At 28.3% G+C, this 15,288-nt stretch overlaps 1 protein-coding gene across 2 annotated transcripts in view; it reads left to right on the top strand.

Moving 5' to 3' along the window:
- The first annotated feature begins 1,028 nt into the window (after window positions 1-1,028).
- LOC111637365 (STE20-like serine/threonine-protein kinase) overlaps window positions 1,029-15,288 on the top strand; it is a 73,237-nt gene continuing 58,977 nt past the window's right edge. For both annotated transcript variants that reach the window (XM_023382838.1, XM_023382837.1), the window contains exons 1-2: window positions 1,029-1,529; window positions 9,749-9,913. In XM_023382838.1, coding sequence (XP_023238606.1) covers window positions 1,368-1,529; window positions 9,749-9,913 — 327 coding nt within the window. In that variant the 5' untranslated portion in view covers window positions 1,029-1,367. The remainder of the gene's footprint in view (window positions 1,530-9,748; window positions 9,914-15,288) is intronic.

Below are 15,288 nucleotides of genomic sequence, written 5' to 3'. Positions count from 1 at the left end.
TAAATCTTTTCTACTAAATATATATATTTAGAACTGCAAATTCAGACATTTTGCTGTTTGAAAATATTCTTTATTTTGTAAACACTGGATAAAAATAATTGTATCTTCCATTAATATATAATATCGATAATAATAAAATGCTTGTAAATAATTGCATATTCTCAAAAAAATAGTTAATGTACATGTAAAATTTATTATATTTCATTGCATAGAAATTTAATTTCTTACATGATTACTATACGCGCACGCAAACAAAAAAATAAAAATAAAATAAAATAAACCGGAATGGTAGCGATATTTTAGCATATTATAGAATATTACAGCAAAAATTAAATTAAATTAATTATATATTTTGTCGGATGTCTACGTGAAAGAAACTTGTGTTTTCGTTAAGCAATGGGGTTCCCATTCTAGTTGAAAAAAATTTATTTGCTATATATTAATAAGGCCGACCAGTGGCCAAGCGGTCCTCGTACCCTGAACACTGGGAGCTCTCGTGAATTCGCACCTCGCTCGGACGTGCTAGCCACGTGGAGTTTTTTAGGTTTTATCCACGTTTGTAACGCCTAAATAGGAGCCAGTTTCCCTTAAAAAGGCACCCCCTAGGCAGATCGCCCAAGTGTTGCGTTGTCATAACAAACAAAGTAGATGGTAATAAGTTGGAATTGATGATTTACTTCTAATAGGAAACATTAATATAAAAACTGTTTAAATTAATTATACTCTTAAAAGAAATACTTAAAATTTTTAATTATATAATAATATATTTTTACTAACAAAGTTAAAGAAAATTTCAAAGAAAAAAAAATTTTTAATTCTTTTGAAATTGCATTTTGTTTTTTTTTTTCGTTATTGTTTTTAATAACTTATTTTAAATTTAATTAAATTTATACCCATAAAGTTATAATACAAAATAAACACATTTAATTATCATAGAATTTTATTTTAAAATAAACGATTTAATTACTTAATTAAATTAGGGGATTTAGTTTTAATTATGAACGCGAGATATCGCTAGATTCGCTCTTCCAAAATGGCGGAAATACAGGTAGTGGATGTTTCGTTGATGATGCGATAAAATTCGGAAATGGAGATAATAAGGAATTCCTGAGAAGTTATTCATGAATATAAAAATTTCCCGTCGTAAATATACGAAATAATTTTCATAAGTAATCGAATGTGATTTTGTTTTTAATAACTTTAACAAAAGTTTTTCCTAAACTTTAAAATGGCTTCCGTCATTTCAATCGGGAAGAAAGATATTTAAAATAATTTAAATACTAAATTATTTTTTTAAGATGCGAAAGTTTAGTGATATTTCAAGAAACGTTTCTTCTGCCACTTGTTGATATTGATATTATTTAAAAATGTCTTTCCTTAATAATATACGGAAAATATTTAGTTTGGGTATGGGACCAGATGCAAAAAGGAAGAGAGTTTGTTTAAATATTAAATTTGATGAGGATCCAGAACAAATATGGGAAATCGTTGGAGAGTTAGGCGACGGAGCTTTTGGTAAAGTCTTCAAGGTAAGTTATATTTATATTACATCTATTATACATTAATAAAAAATAACTTCTTGTTGTAGATGATAATAGTTAACATATCATCTAAATTATTAGTCAATTGGTAAATAATCACTCAAATTACTCAAAAAAATATATGCATTAATGATCAAACAGTGTCTGTTGAATGTATTAATATATGGCGGCGGTAGAAGAAAACATCTGATTACTGCTGAATTGAGTTTTTCGTGTTACATACTGATACAGTAACTATATTGTATTTGCTCCTTACCAGCTGCCTTCTTTATTGTGAGTCTGGTCAAATATATAATGGGCATAAAATAAAAACTCTAATTATTAGTCTTTAATATAAGAGTTTTAAGTATATATTTTGTATATAAATGTATTGCATATATCCATTTTTTTCCATGTAGATATATTTTGGAGTAATAAATTAAATAGCAATATACTTTCAGGAAAATTCACCTGTCGTGTTTTTTTTTTAAATGTCAAAGACAGACTTTAAATTTTTCAAGATTATGATTAATGATTACATATTTCTTTAATTAGATTACTGATAAGAGGATTGAGGAAGTTATATGTAACAAACATCACTTCCATNTGCTCCGGATCCGCTGAATTCTTAGGAATAATGATGGGTATAGATGTCGGTTTACGATAAATATTGGTTCGGATTTCCCCTTTTATGCATGTTATCGTCAGATCTAAGAAATTAACGCTACTACTCCCTTGTTGCTCCAATTCCAAGGTTAAACCATACGGGTTACTGTTTATCCGATCTACAAAATGCTTGATGTTGCGATTATCCTTCCACAATAAAAATAAAAATGGTTTTTATTTTTATTGATTTTATTCTCCAGTAAGCAAGTATACTATTGTGTAATAAAATTGCATAATCTAATTGTGTTACAAAATTTCTATGATGATTTTCATTAGTAAAAGTATTATATTAAAAGTAAGATGAAAAATTAGAGTTGAATCTGTAAAAATAAATACATTAAAGATTGAAAATAAAATTATCAAGTATAAATATAAAGTCTATAAAAGCTTATTTTAACTTTAAAAATATTATAATTTAAATGGATTGTTTCAAGTGATTCTGGAAATTAAATTAAGTATGTTTAAATGTATAACAATCCATACACCAGTATTTTTCAAAGTCCTTGGTAAAGTGGAGCCCTTAAGCAAGTAATTTTAATTTTGCAGAGCCCTCACAATTCAATGGCATCTTCTGTTATAAACTTGTACATTTAATTAAAATTTTACATTTAGAAATAACTTTATAAAAATCCAAATTATCAAATAATGTAAAAAGCAACTTCACATTATGTGTTCAAATTGTAAACCTTCAGAGAACTAACAATAATATAAAGTACAGTAAATCTTCAGTTTAATAGCCTAATTGAGGAAAGGGATGTCTACTATTGCCAAAAGTCTGTTAAATTGAATGTTTTAAAAACACATTAGTAACAAACTTAATATGTGTTAAATGTTGATATATTAAGTATGAATAAAATAATAATATAATGTACATTGAGTAATTTACACTCATTGATTCATTGTTTCAACCTTTTACCATACTTTATTTACAATCAAATAAGATTTGAAATTCTTCCTATAGGACAAATCTTTTGTCCATTAGATCAAAAGTCTGTTAAATTGAGGGTTCAGTGTATTCAGAAAAATGTTTTAAAACATTATTCAATGGTTTTTTTTTATTTTCAGTTATTTAGAAATTTAATTAATGAGCATGTTAAAACTATAAATTTGATATGTGCTTTTTAAATGACTTTTATATATTTTCTTTATTATATTTTTTTTAATTTAATATTTTATTAATGATAGTGGCAAAATTATTTAAGCATAAAGGATCATTTTTATGACGATATAGATATATTTTATTACCATTATTTTTAAAGTAATTAAACAATTTGGTTTGATTATTGTTAGTATTACAGTTGAATCAAGTAACTATTAATGTTTTTTAAAATTACAAATTCTTAATGTTGATGGTGAAAAAATAAAGCAATTGCATTCATGATGGGAAAAGTATTTTACTCATTATTAATTATCAATGTTTTCTATTCATGTTTTGTTATGCTAATCACCTTGAATAAGGAAGCATTTTCTTATTCATGTATGTCATGGTGGTTTAGTCTTATGATTTGTTATTCAGGCTGAAGTTTTTAGTAATAAATAACATGAAGAAATTTCATCATGTTATTTATGGAAAATTGAGAGATGTGAAATGATTTCTATATCCTAATGATGATAGCCAAATATAGGCATTCCTGTGTAGTCAGTGATTGGTATATTAATGCAGAAGTTTTGCAGTATTCATTATACAAAGCCTTATTACCCATTGGTCCTTTGGTGAGAGATTTAGAATTGAAGCAGGCAATTAGGCAATCTTCAAATATACCTAGACTGTTTACTTTTGTCAAAACTCAAACTGGATACATAATTCTGTCCCATTCTGGATGAATGCTCTTCTGACATAATTGATAGAAAAAGACCTAAATAAGTTTTATTATTTGTAGGTAGGTTACATAATTATAAAAAATAAGTTTTTATAAATCAAACTTTTAATTTTGGTAACATGTATAGATAGATGTTAGATATCTTTTAAGCTTACTATATTAGGCTGACCGTAACATTTACAATCAACTGGGGACACATTTCAGAATCATTGAAAATGGGTCTAAAACTGATTGAACTTTGGTTATTTTTTTAAAATTTATTTATTTACTGATCTATAAATTGGTGCTATTACACTGGCATGTTGATAAAATTGCTCTATTCAAAGATTGATTCTACAACCAAATATTAAAATCAGGCAAAGCCAGGTACATCTGGCACCCTAACTATAGTCTGCAGCATCATAGAGTTTTAAAATACAAAACAGCAGTGTTCAGTTTTAATATTGTTATTGTTATTAAATATATATATGTATGTATGTATATAAAATTAAGATAAGATGATTCTGAAGAAATTTAAATAACAAGTCTATTAAACTAAGAGAGAAGTATATAAAACTATTAACTAGGAATTTAAACTTCAAATAATTATTGGATATCAGAAAGTTTGTTATTAATTTAATTTGAAAATTAGTAACTTAGTTATAAGATTAAAATTTTTTTATTGTATTGTTATTAGCAATATGAAAAATGTTTTAATGGATTTCAGTCAAGTATTTTTAAATTATGCTTTTATCTAGAAAAAAAAATATCAAGATCATTGTGTAATAAATAAAAATAAAAACCATTTAACTATCCAGCAAAATTCTTTAATAACTTAAAAACGTTTTCAAACGCATTAAGCGTTCATCTTCAGTTAATTCTATGAATTCGAAATGTGAAAATTCGAAAAATTACGCAACGGGAATTCCAATTAACAGTTATGTAAAAAATAAAAATAAAAAATAAAAATGTAACGTGTTACAAACGAAAGTACTATATATAAATTTTCGTGTACTTAATAAACAATAATAATAATAACAAATAAACAAATAAATAAAATATCTATCATCGATCATCCTAAGCCTGATTGAGCTTTTTATATAGATTATGCCAATTCGTCGCAAAAAGATTTCCAAGCGGACGAAAGCCCGTCGGCATCCCTATAGTTGATACACTGTGCGGTCTTCTGTGCCCTGTGGATTTCCAGCTTTTCGAGATGTTTTATCGCGTGTTTAGATGTAGTGGCTTTTATTATAGAGGCCTGGTCCCAGAAAACAGTAATGCCTTGTTGTTTAGCATAAGTGGCAAGGATCGTGCTGTCAATTGTTTTGTTCACTGAAAGCTTATGTTCATGGATTCTTTTTTTCAAATTCCTCAATGTTGCGCCTATATATACTAAGTTAGAGTTGAACCTGCTGTCTCTTAGCGGTATCGAGTATATTCCTGTTAAGGAGTTGCTTTCATAATCCCCCTTGTCATTCCTTAACATTTTGTATATAGTGGGATTACGCCGATAAACTATCTGTAAGTTCTTACTTTTGGTAATCTTCTTAATAATCGGTTTAAGGAAGGGTATATAATCGAGGACCATTTTTTCTTTTTGGTGGTTTTGCTTTTGCCTCCTTGCAAGATTATTATCTTTCTTAATGAGAGCCTCTATTCTTCTTCTCCCGTAGCCATGCTGCATGGCAGTTCTTCGTATATATTGTATCTCCTTAACAGTATCGCAAACATTTGTGCAATGGGTGTGCGCTCTCCTTATCCAAGATCGAAATACCGCCATTTTAATATGCTCCGGATCCACTGAATTCTTAGGAATAATGATGGGTATAGATGTCGGTTTACGATAAATATTGGTTCGGATTTCCCCTTTTATGCATGTTATCGTCAGATCTAAGAAATTAACGCTACTACTCCCTTGTTGCTCCAATTCCAAGGTTAAACCATACGGGTTACTGTTTATCCGATCTACAAAATGCTTGATGTTGCGATTATCCTTCCACAATAAAAATAAAAATGGTTTTTATTTTTATTGATTTTATTCTCCAGTAAGCAAGTATACTATTGTGTAATAAAATTGCATAATCTAATTGTGTTACAAAATTTCTATGATGATTTTCATTAGTAAAAGTATTATATTAAAAGTAAGATGAAAAATTAGAGTTGAATCTGTAAAAATAAATACATTAAAGATTGAAAATAAAATTATCAAGTATAAATATAAAGTCTATAAAAGCTTATTTTAACTTTAAAAATATTATAATTTAAATGGATTGTTTCAAGTGATTCTGGAAATTAAATTAAGTATGTTTAAATGTATAACAATCCATACACCAGTATTTTTCAAAGTCCTTGGTAAAGTGGAGCCCTTAAGCAAGTAATTTTAATTTTGCAGAGCCCTCACAATTCAATGGCATCTTCTGTTATAAACTTGTACATTTGACAGAGAAAGAATGAGGCCACAAGACATTAAATTTCTAATTATTATTATTATTATTTCATTGAATTATTAAATTAAAACATATATATAATTATTTATAACCATTTATTAATAAACAAGTATGTATATTTTATTTTTATCATTGTTGAATGAAATCTCAGTTGTACAAATTTTGCATGATAAGAGCAAATGACAGCTATCATGTTGATGTGTACTGCAGACTCAAATAACAACTGATTGCTTAAAAATAGTTATAAAGTAAACAAATAATGCATTTGATTCATTAACTTTAAAAATGTTTTAAAAGATTTATGGAGCCGCTTTAGTAAATGCTGCTATAGATTATATATGGCAACCTCTGAGTAAGAATGATCCAAGTTTAGTGTTATAGCCTTAGCATGTGGAGTTTGCCTAAAAACAACTGCTTTATCTAATGCAATATAGATCCAAGTTGAATTTGTTATTACATCCTAGGCCCATAAAGAAAAAACGAAAAAAGAAAGTATGAAAAATATTGCGTAAAAGTTTTTGTTAATTATTTTAAAATTAAAATTTACTGACATGGATTATTCTTGCTTTGAGGTCATCATACAGTATGTATTTAATGTTTGAGTTTACCTGATTGTATCTGTAATACAATAGAATGAAACACATAAACTGAAATTTTTATGGACTGTTTTTAAGTTCTAATTTACTTAAACTGCTAATGAATATGACATTAAAGATTTGTTATCTTATGCAATACAGTAATACCTCGACTTATGCTACCCCGACTTACGCGAACCCGGAGTTATGCGATTTTCAAATCTCGTCAATTCGTCTTTTGTTTGACCGCCACGCAACCCTTGATTACTCACTCCCCCCACACTATTGTTCAGCTTACATGTTCGGATGTGTCGCGCGGAATCCATACATGGCTACAATTTATTTTGTGTTATTTATTTCTGTGTTTGTTATATCTACGGAGACTCAAGAGACTCTACTATGTCATCCAAACGAAGTAGAACTAATTCGTCTGCATCAAACAAGAAAAGATAAACTTTATCTTTGGAATGTAAAGTTAACATTGGGTATGTTTGTAAAGTCGAACGAGTTAAACGAGAATGACATCATCGTTATTCCTATTTCGTTAGACTTTTTGAACGATTCGTTACTAACGCGTTTAACTCGTTTGACTATGAATGTACCCATTATTAAAGACTTCGATTCAAAAATGAAAATTTGTGAATTGGCAAAGAAGTTTGATCTACCGGAATTGTCGGCCAGAACAATTATAAAAGGCAAAGAAAAAATTATCAAAGCTATGAAAAATGCTCAATCTTTAAACTCAAGCATCATTCGTAAACGTCACAGTATTATCGCTGAGATGGAAACAATGTTAAAATTATGGCATAATAATCAAGTAAATGTGAAAAATTATAAAATAATATAGGCCTAATTTATTATACATATGTATTATCTAAGATTTTATTAAACATTTTTTTCTAAATTATTGTTTTCTTTAGTCTCCGGCCCCAATAAAAAATTATTTATATGTATTTATATGCGAAATTATACCCCGACTTACGCAGTTACCGCTCGGTCCCACCTATCATGTGAGTTTGGGGTATTACTGTATAAATTAATGATTGATTAATAAGTACAGTACTTTAGAAACAACTAGGAGAAACATTTTGTATGTGCCATTTTTATAGCATAAAATTATTTAAGATAATTCATAATTTTTTTGTATAAGAAATTTTTTATTTGAAGTTTTAGTATCTTAAAAAATAACCTATAAAAATTTCAACTCTGGATTTATACAGTATATGTATATAAGTGTATTGGACTATGTTTAATATTGGACGATGTATACTGCACATACATACATATGACTGTTTAGTGATTAATTAATTAAAAATATTGATAAAACTTCTAATAACCAAAAAACCAGCAAAATGAACACTCACTTAAAAAGCAAATGTTTTTGTTCATTTTTAAAAGGACTTATCATGATTTCAAGTTATGTACAGACAGGTAATCTTGAAATCTTTGGACCATACACATTTTGGAATTTGGACTTTTTCAGATTTAAAAATGGTAAAATACCACACAGATATATCATGATTTAGCTTCTGTAATAACTTTATTTTCTGCACTGTCAATAATAACAAATGCTTTTTTTTTTGTTTTTTCCATTGTTTTTTTCATAGTCATCGTAGTTGAAAGAATCAAATCACAGAATTGTAAAGGTAATAAAGGTCATCATGTGTTATCAATTCCCAATATTATTTGATTGCATACCCCTTGGCAGCCCATTTTTCTAAATTGTACCCCTTACATTAGAAAAATGTTTGTACTCTATATAGTTGTATTTTAAACTTGTAACTGTACATAAATAGCAGCAACGTGGCAAGGAAGGTGCACAGGGCTACTGAATTGATGAAGATTAAAAGGTTATCTGTATAGGTATAAATGTTTAGTGTTTGGTGTTTTACCTACTTTTCTACTTACCATACCATTGCTCTTTGAAGTTGGTTAATAAAAAAGAAACTAATCTTCAACACAGAATGTTCTTACAGTGCCATTATTAATTTTTCTTTGCATACCCCCAGTTGGGAATCATTGCATTATATCAATGCATGTTTGGTACCAAATGTGAGTTTTGATGTACAGACAATATCTATGAATGTTTTTTGTTCAGAATTTCAGTTAAGAGATTGTGTATTTTTATATATCTGGGAATGAAGATTAAACCAAAGACTGATAGTGTTATTAATAAAATTTTTGCCCAGCTTGCAGGAATTGTTTTTTTAAGTCTAGTTTCAATGCAGGAAAATTGTTTCTTCTAGATTTTCCAAATTATCTGTTAATTAAAAAGATGGTATGCACTTATCTTTTGTATCATTCATTACTAATTTAAATAAATTTTACCAAAGGTGTAGGCATAAAAATTCTGCTTTTCAGGTATTTTTTTTTATAAGATTGTTCAAGATTGAGCTTGATATTTCAATGTAGAATACTCTAATTTTTTGTTATACTTCTTAAATGATTATCTATTAAACATTTTTGCTGTTTATGTTAATTTGTTAATCTTTAAATCCATGTAGTCAATTAATTTTGAACAGAATTTTAAATTGTTTATTTACACTTTGAAATATTCTAATAGAAAAATAATTCAATTAAGTAACTGAAATGTTATATCTATCTTTAATATATTACAAAATATATTAACAGATAAGCCTGCAGATTTGAAGTTTGCTTAATTAACAAATTAATTTGTAATTTTAATAAATTAATTTATTTGTTGTCATGATTAATTTACTAAATATATTTACATTTAGGCTCAAAATAAAGAAACCAAGAAATTAGCTGCTGCCAAAATATGTGATTTGAAAGGAGAAGATGATTTAGAAGATTTTACTGTTGAAATTGATATATTGAAAGAATGTAAACATCCAAATATTGTTGAATTATTAGAAGCCTTTTTTTTCGAAGGAAAATTATGGGTATATTTTTAATTATTTTAAAAACAATTTAGTCATATAAAAAACAAGTTCAAAAAAGTTTTTTTGTGATAAAATAGGAATTTTTTAAGAACCAATTTAAATATATATATATATAACATAATATAAACAGTATACACTGAATAGTCCTATTGTTTATTTTTTAATTCAGATATAAAAATTTTTTTGAACATAACTATTTTGTATAAATTTGTTGCTTAAGTATTTAATTACAGTTTATCATTAGAATATTTCTATCAGTTTATGAATGTATCAATTATGAGTCTACATAATTAAAATATTGTTTAATTGAAGTATATTCACACTAAAGGTTTAATAATAATTGCTTATAAATCAAAGTGAGGTAAAATTTCTTTTCCTCATAATGATACAAATATTTCACTCTAAAAGAGAGATTGGATTTCATTTATGATAACTTTTTTTCAATTTAAAAAATTTATTTTAGTACAGTATATAGTAATTCTGTAACATTGAGCAATGTTATTTTTAAAAATAGTTTGAGATGCAGTTAACAATTGATGTTTAATAAGTTCTAAATATTTTGATAAAGCTAAATAATAATACATATAAAATTTGCAAACATTTTTAGAAAAATATTAGTATTTTGTAATTTAAAGACTCCACATTGCACAGTAAAAGATTCAGTTTTATTTAATTTCTATAGGCTTACTTGTGTATGTTTTTATTCATACTTTCATAGAATATTAGAATAAAAGTATTTAAGAAAGAAAAATTAAATTTGGGATGAATTTTAAATTTTTATGAATATTTATTATATAATTTTGTTTATCTCTTCCTCTGCATCTGTTATAGATAATTTTTATAAAGTAAATCCCTCTAACTGAGATTAATACAAGATGAAGATTGTCCAAGTTTACAAAAGTTAATGAAGTGTTTTCTCCAATGATGTGCAAAAAGAAAGGGTATTGGATAAGGGATGTATTGGTATATTACAGTAATTTATTATAATCAGCTCTAAACAGAAGTTTTATTGAGTACTTGCTTACCCGTCACGCATTGCAGCAATCTCAGAAGAAAGGAAATTCAAGCAAACTCGTTATGATAAAATTAAATTTACATTTTATCATTTTCATTGAAACTTATTATTATTCATTTTCATCAGGAAAACATTTCAAAGTGTTGTTTCAATTTTATTTATTTATTGGAGTGCTTTGTGGATACACGATATTTTTTGTTTTTCCGTCTGGTCCGTACACGAATAAATCAAAAGGTTTTCCGGCGCGTGAGTTGGCCACATACAGTTGTCCAAGCGAGAAGCACAGATTCTTTAAATTTAGCCCACATACTCGCAGAGATTGTTAGAAGTGCGATATTCCCCATTTTTATATATATTTTTTAATCCTTCATAATTTTGATTATTTAATTGCTCCTTCCTCTCTTCCTTGGCGTGTTGTGAAATTTCTCATAGTTGGATAATAAACCGTTTTATTGTAATTTGTCTTTTTAAATTATTTTGAGTTGATATTAAAATTTGGAAAAGGGGGATCCCTAGATCGGTAAAATAGGCGAATTTCCTTCTACAACTTCGGTTGTTGTTCATGATACAGTTAAGGCTTTAACAAAGTTTGAGCAATTACGTAATTAGCAAAAAAAAAGTTGAAATAAAGTGATTAAACAAAAATTATAACAAATATCGTAAATAATAAATGCATATATAGAGATATTTTTTGGAGGGGGGGAAATGGTCTTCACAATTTGAAATCGAATGAACACACTGTGCTCGAATGCTCGTGTAAACGCGCGCCATCTATTGTAGGGTAAATGCCAGAAACCTTCGCGGGAGTGTATTAAAAAAAAACTTCCCAAAGCTTCGTGGCAATCGCACTATGCCACAAACCTTCGCTGGAGTATATTAAACAACTTCCCAAAGTTTCATGGCAATCAGATAAACGGTGTGGTAATGCATGAAGGACACGCACACATACATTCATTTTTATATATATAGATTAGTAGATCATACTGTTTAATTTATTATCTCAAAAATTCTCATAATGGTACAGTATATAAAAGTTTTTAGTAATTTACCAACTACAATAATATAATATGTGCTATTGCAAAAACTTCTAGATATTGAAAATACTTGTTAATTATAATTTTTCTATTGTCAAGAAATTTTTAGACTCAACTCAGACAATTTTTTGAAAAATTTGTCTGAGTTGAGAGGTCCAAGTTAGTGGGAATATACTGACTGTACTTTGTAAATGGACTCATTTTGTATGCTAAATACAATTATTATTATCAGCCCACAGTGGGAGTCAAACCTGCACCTTCCACTTACCACATGGTGCACTGACCAGTTATATCATCTGGATCTCCAAACAACTCCTCCCTTCCAGACAAGGTTGGAATAAGCCAGTGGGCATTAAATGTGTCACCAGATGGTGTTGTGGGCAACCATTGGATGGTTATATCTAAAAGTATAAATGTATTTGGAAGAGAGGAGTCACTTGGAGGTCCAGGTGGCATAACTGGTCAGTGCATTGCACAGTAAGTGGAGGTTGCAGGTTTAACTCCTGCTCTTGGCCGCTTATTTTTCTTCCAGACAATTCTAAATTTAAAATTAAATTATAGTTACTACTTTTGTTAAGAGATGGCACCTAATGTCTACTTTAGTTGCTCTAATCATGTAATTAATAGTTAATATTTGTAGCATAATTTTTGCCCTATTAATTTATCTGATGGTTGGATGATTATGTATTTTTATTTATACTGTAATAAGTAAAATTTAAAACTAGTATTTAAACAAGATGGCTCAATAGTAGGCCTGTAGATGATTGATGACAATCATTATTAATTAAAAATCTGTAATTTTTGGAATTTGTACAAATAGTATTCTTTGAAGACACTTTTGGATAATCAATGTGCTACTATATTTATACAGTATCCCTCATACAATACTCAATCCTTCTAACACGGTTTGAAAATTAGGGATATATCTCATACAACACAACATCTGTTTTGCTCTAACATGATTTTGGAAATCCTCTGTATAAAATTTCATAATTTTTAAGTATAAACTTTGTTAACAACTAACCTCTAAAAACCAATACCGGTGCGTTTTCTCCAAAAAAAAAAAAAATACACTATCACTAACGTTTTCGAACATAAAGTTCTTCCTCAGGTGAGAAACGGACGAAAAATTGAATAAAAATTTGATGGAACACTTTCTGAAGAGCTCCATAAAATGATTCAAACCTCGTGCGGTTGACGACATCATTGCACATGCGCCTTCCTCAGAAGTAAAAAAAATCTCTCTATTAACATCCGTCGTATATAAATGCTTGCCATGCTACGGATAAAGATAACTCCTCCTTACTGTTAATACATTTATTATTTTGGGCAGTTTTTTATATATATAAATTGCCTCCATCCACCTCAAATGTTCCGTATGTTGCGTGGAGCGGATGATCTTAGCCTCATCAAATATTGGTTGGATGTCCGGATCTTTGGCATAACATGCCAAAGCTATTGTAATTCTCTTATGTAGTATGTCCGCTTTATGTTCTTTCAGTCTCACCCCCAATGAGCGCTTTGTGGAGCCAACGTATATTAAATCCTCATCATATCTGTGAACTTTTAACGGGATGGTATACACTCCAGATAACATGTTTTGGTTGGAAGTATCCTTCGCATTACGGAGCAGCTTAAATATATTAGGACATCTTCTATAAGTGATGCAGATTTGTCTCTTTTTAGCAATTTCTGAATACAGTTTCTCTAGAGCTTTATAAAGCTTTGGCACGTTAAGCCACAGATCCAGACATCCAACCAATATTTGATGAGGCTAAGATCCCCGCTCCACTCAACATAAGGAACATTTGAGGTGGATGGAGGCAATTTATATATACAAAACTGTCCAAAATAATAAATGTATTAACAGTAAGGAGGAGTTATCTTTATCTGTAGTGTGGCAAGCATTTATATATGACAGATGTTAATAGAGAGATTTTTTTTACTTCTGAGGAAGGCGCATGCGCAATGATGTCGTCAACCGCACGAGGTTCGAATCGTTTTATGGAGCTCTTTCAGAAGGTGTTCCATCGAATTTTTATTCAATTTTTTGTCCGTTTCTCACCTGAGGAAGAACTTTATGTTCGAAAATGTTAGTGATAACATATTTTTTTGGAAAAAACACATTGGTATTGGTTTTTAGAGGTTAGTTATTATATATCGTGGTGTGCTGTTGATGTTTTATAAACTTTGTTATTTGATTTTTTTTTATTCAAGTAATCCTGCATGTTGTCTCAAATTTGCTCATGGATTTTAGAATATTAAAATTTTCAAATTATTTCGTGTTTTTTGTCAGGTTTACTTTAATGAAAACTGATAGGACAGGGAAGAAAAAAATTGCACTGACTTTCTTATCAACCACGTATCATTGTCGTTGCTTTCAGACTTTAGTTTTTAAGACTGTCACTGTGTTTTCTTTTTATAGATTAATCTTTGTATTTTCATAAAGCTTATTTAAACATTTTTAGGTAAGTGTTGTTAAACTTTTTTTAACTGTAGATATTACTTACATGAATGATTACTTCATTTGTAAAAATGACAAATGAAATACAATGATGTTTCGGGATTTGAACAGTTCCCAACTTGAACAATTTGATATTCAAACACAAATTCTGGAAAAAAAAATCTCTTGGTACTTGACTGAACAAATGTGACTCTTTAAAACAAATTTTTGAATGATAACATATTTTTATTTTAATTTGTCATCCATAAAAAATTATGATAAAAATAAAAACATGAAAATGTTGCTGATATTTTTGATCAAGATTAACAGAAAAGCTCAGAAAATGACAATACTTTGAAAAAAGAAAACTCCCTCATTTAACTAAAATTAATATTAACAGTACTTTTATTAATAATTCTGATTGTTAGTTAATTATTGATTGAAAATAAAGTATTGATTGCTTTAATAAATATATTTCTCTTAGTAATGAAAAATAATAGTATATTTTGGCCAACTTCTGGAACCTAATCCCATTTTTTGAATTAGTCTTTTGTTTCCACGAATTTGCATAACACTGCACTTTTTCAGAACATAACTACCATGTTATAAAAGGAATATTTAAATTTTTTTCAAAATTTTATCTGTAAATTTCTGTTTTCAACAGTATTTTATGAATAAAGATTATATAAACTAATAAAGCACCTGATACTTATGTAATAAGTACAGTGGTACCTCAGGATACGAAATTAATCCGTTCCGAAACTGAGATCGTATCATGAAAATGTCGTAAGGTGGATCATCTTTTCCCATACGATTACATGTAAAACCAAATAATTCGTTCCAACGCGAAAAACATACTCAAATTAAAGCCAAGTAATACATT

The sequence above is a fragment of the Centruroides sculpturatus genome, unplaced genomic scaffold (assembly GCF_000671375.1).
Source record: "Centruroides sculpturatus isolate CEXI.00-Female unplaced genomic scaffold, Cexi_2.0 scaffold1019, whole genome shotgun sequence".
Classification (NCBI taxonomy): Eukaryota; Metazoa; Arthropoda; class Arachnida; order Scorpiones; family Buthidae; genus Centruroides; species Centruroides sculpturatus.
Note: the sequence above shows the minus strand (reverse complement) of the source record. Positions and strands in the feature narration are given on the sequence as shown.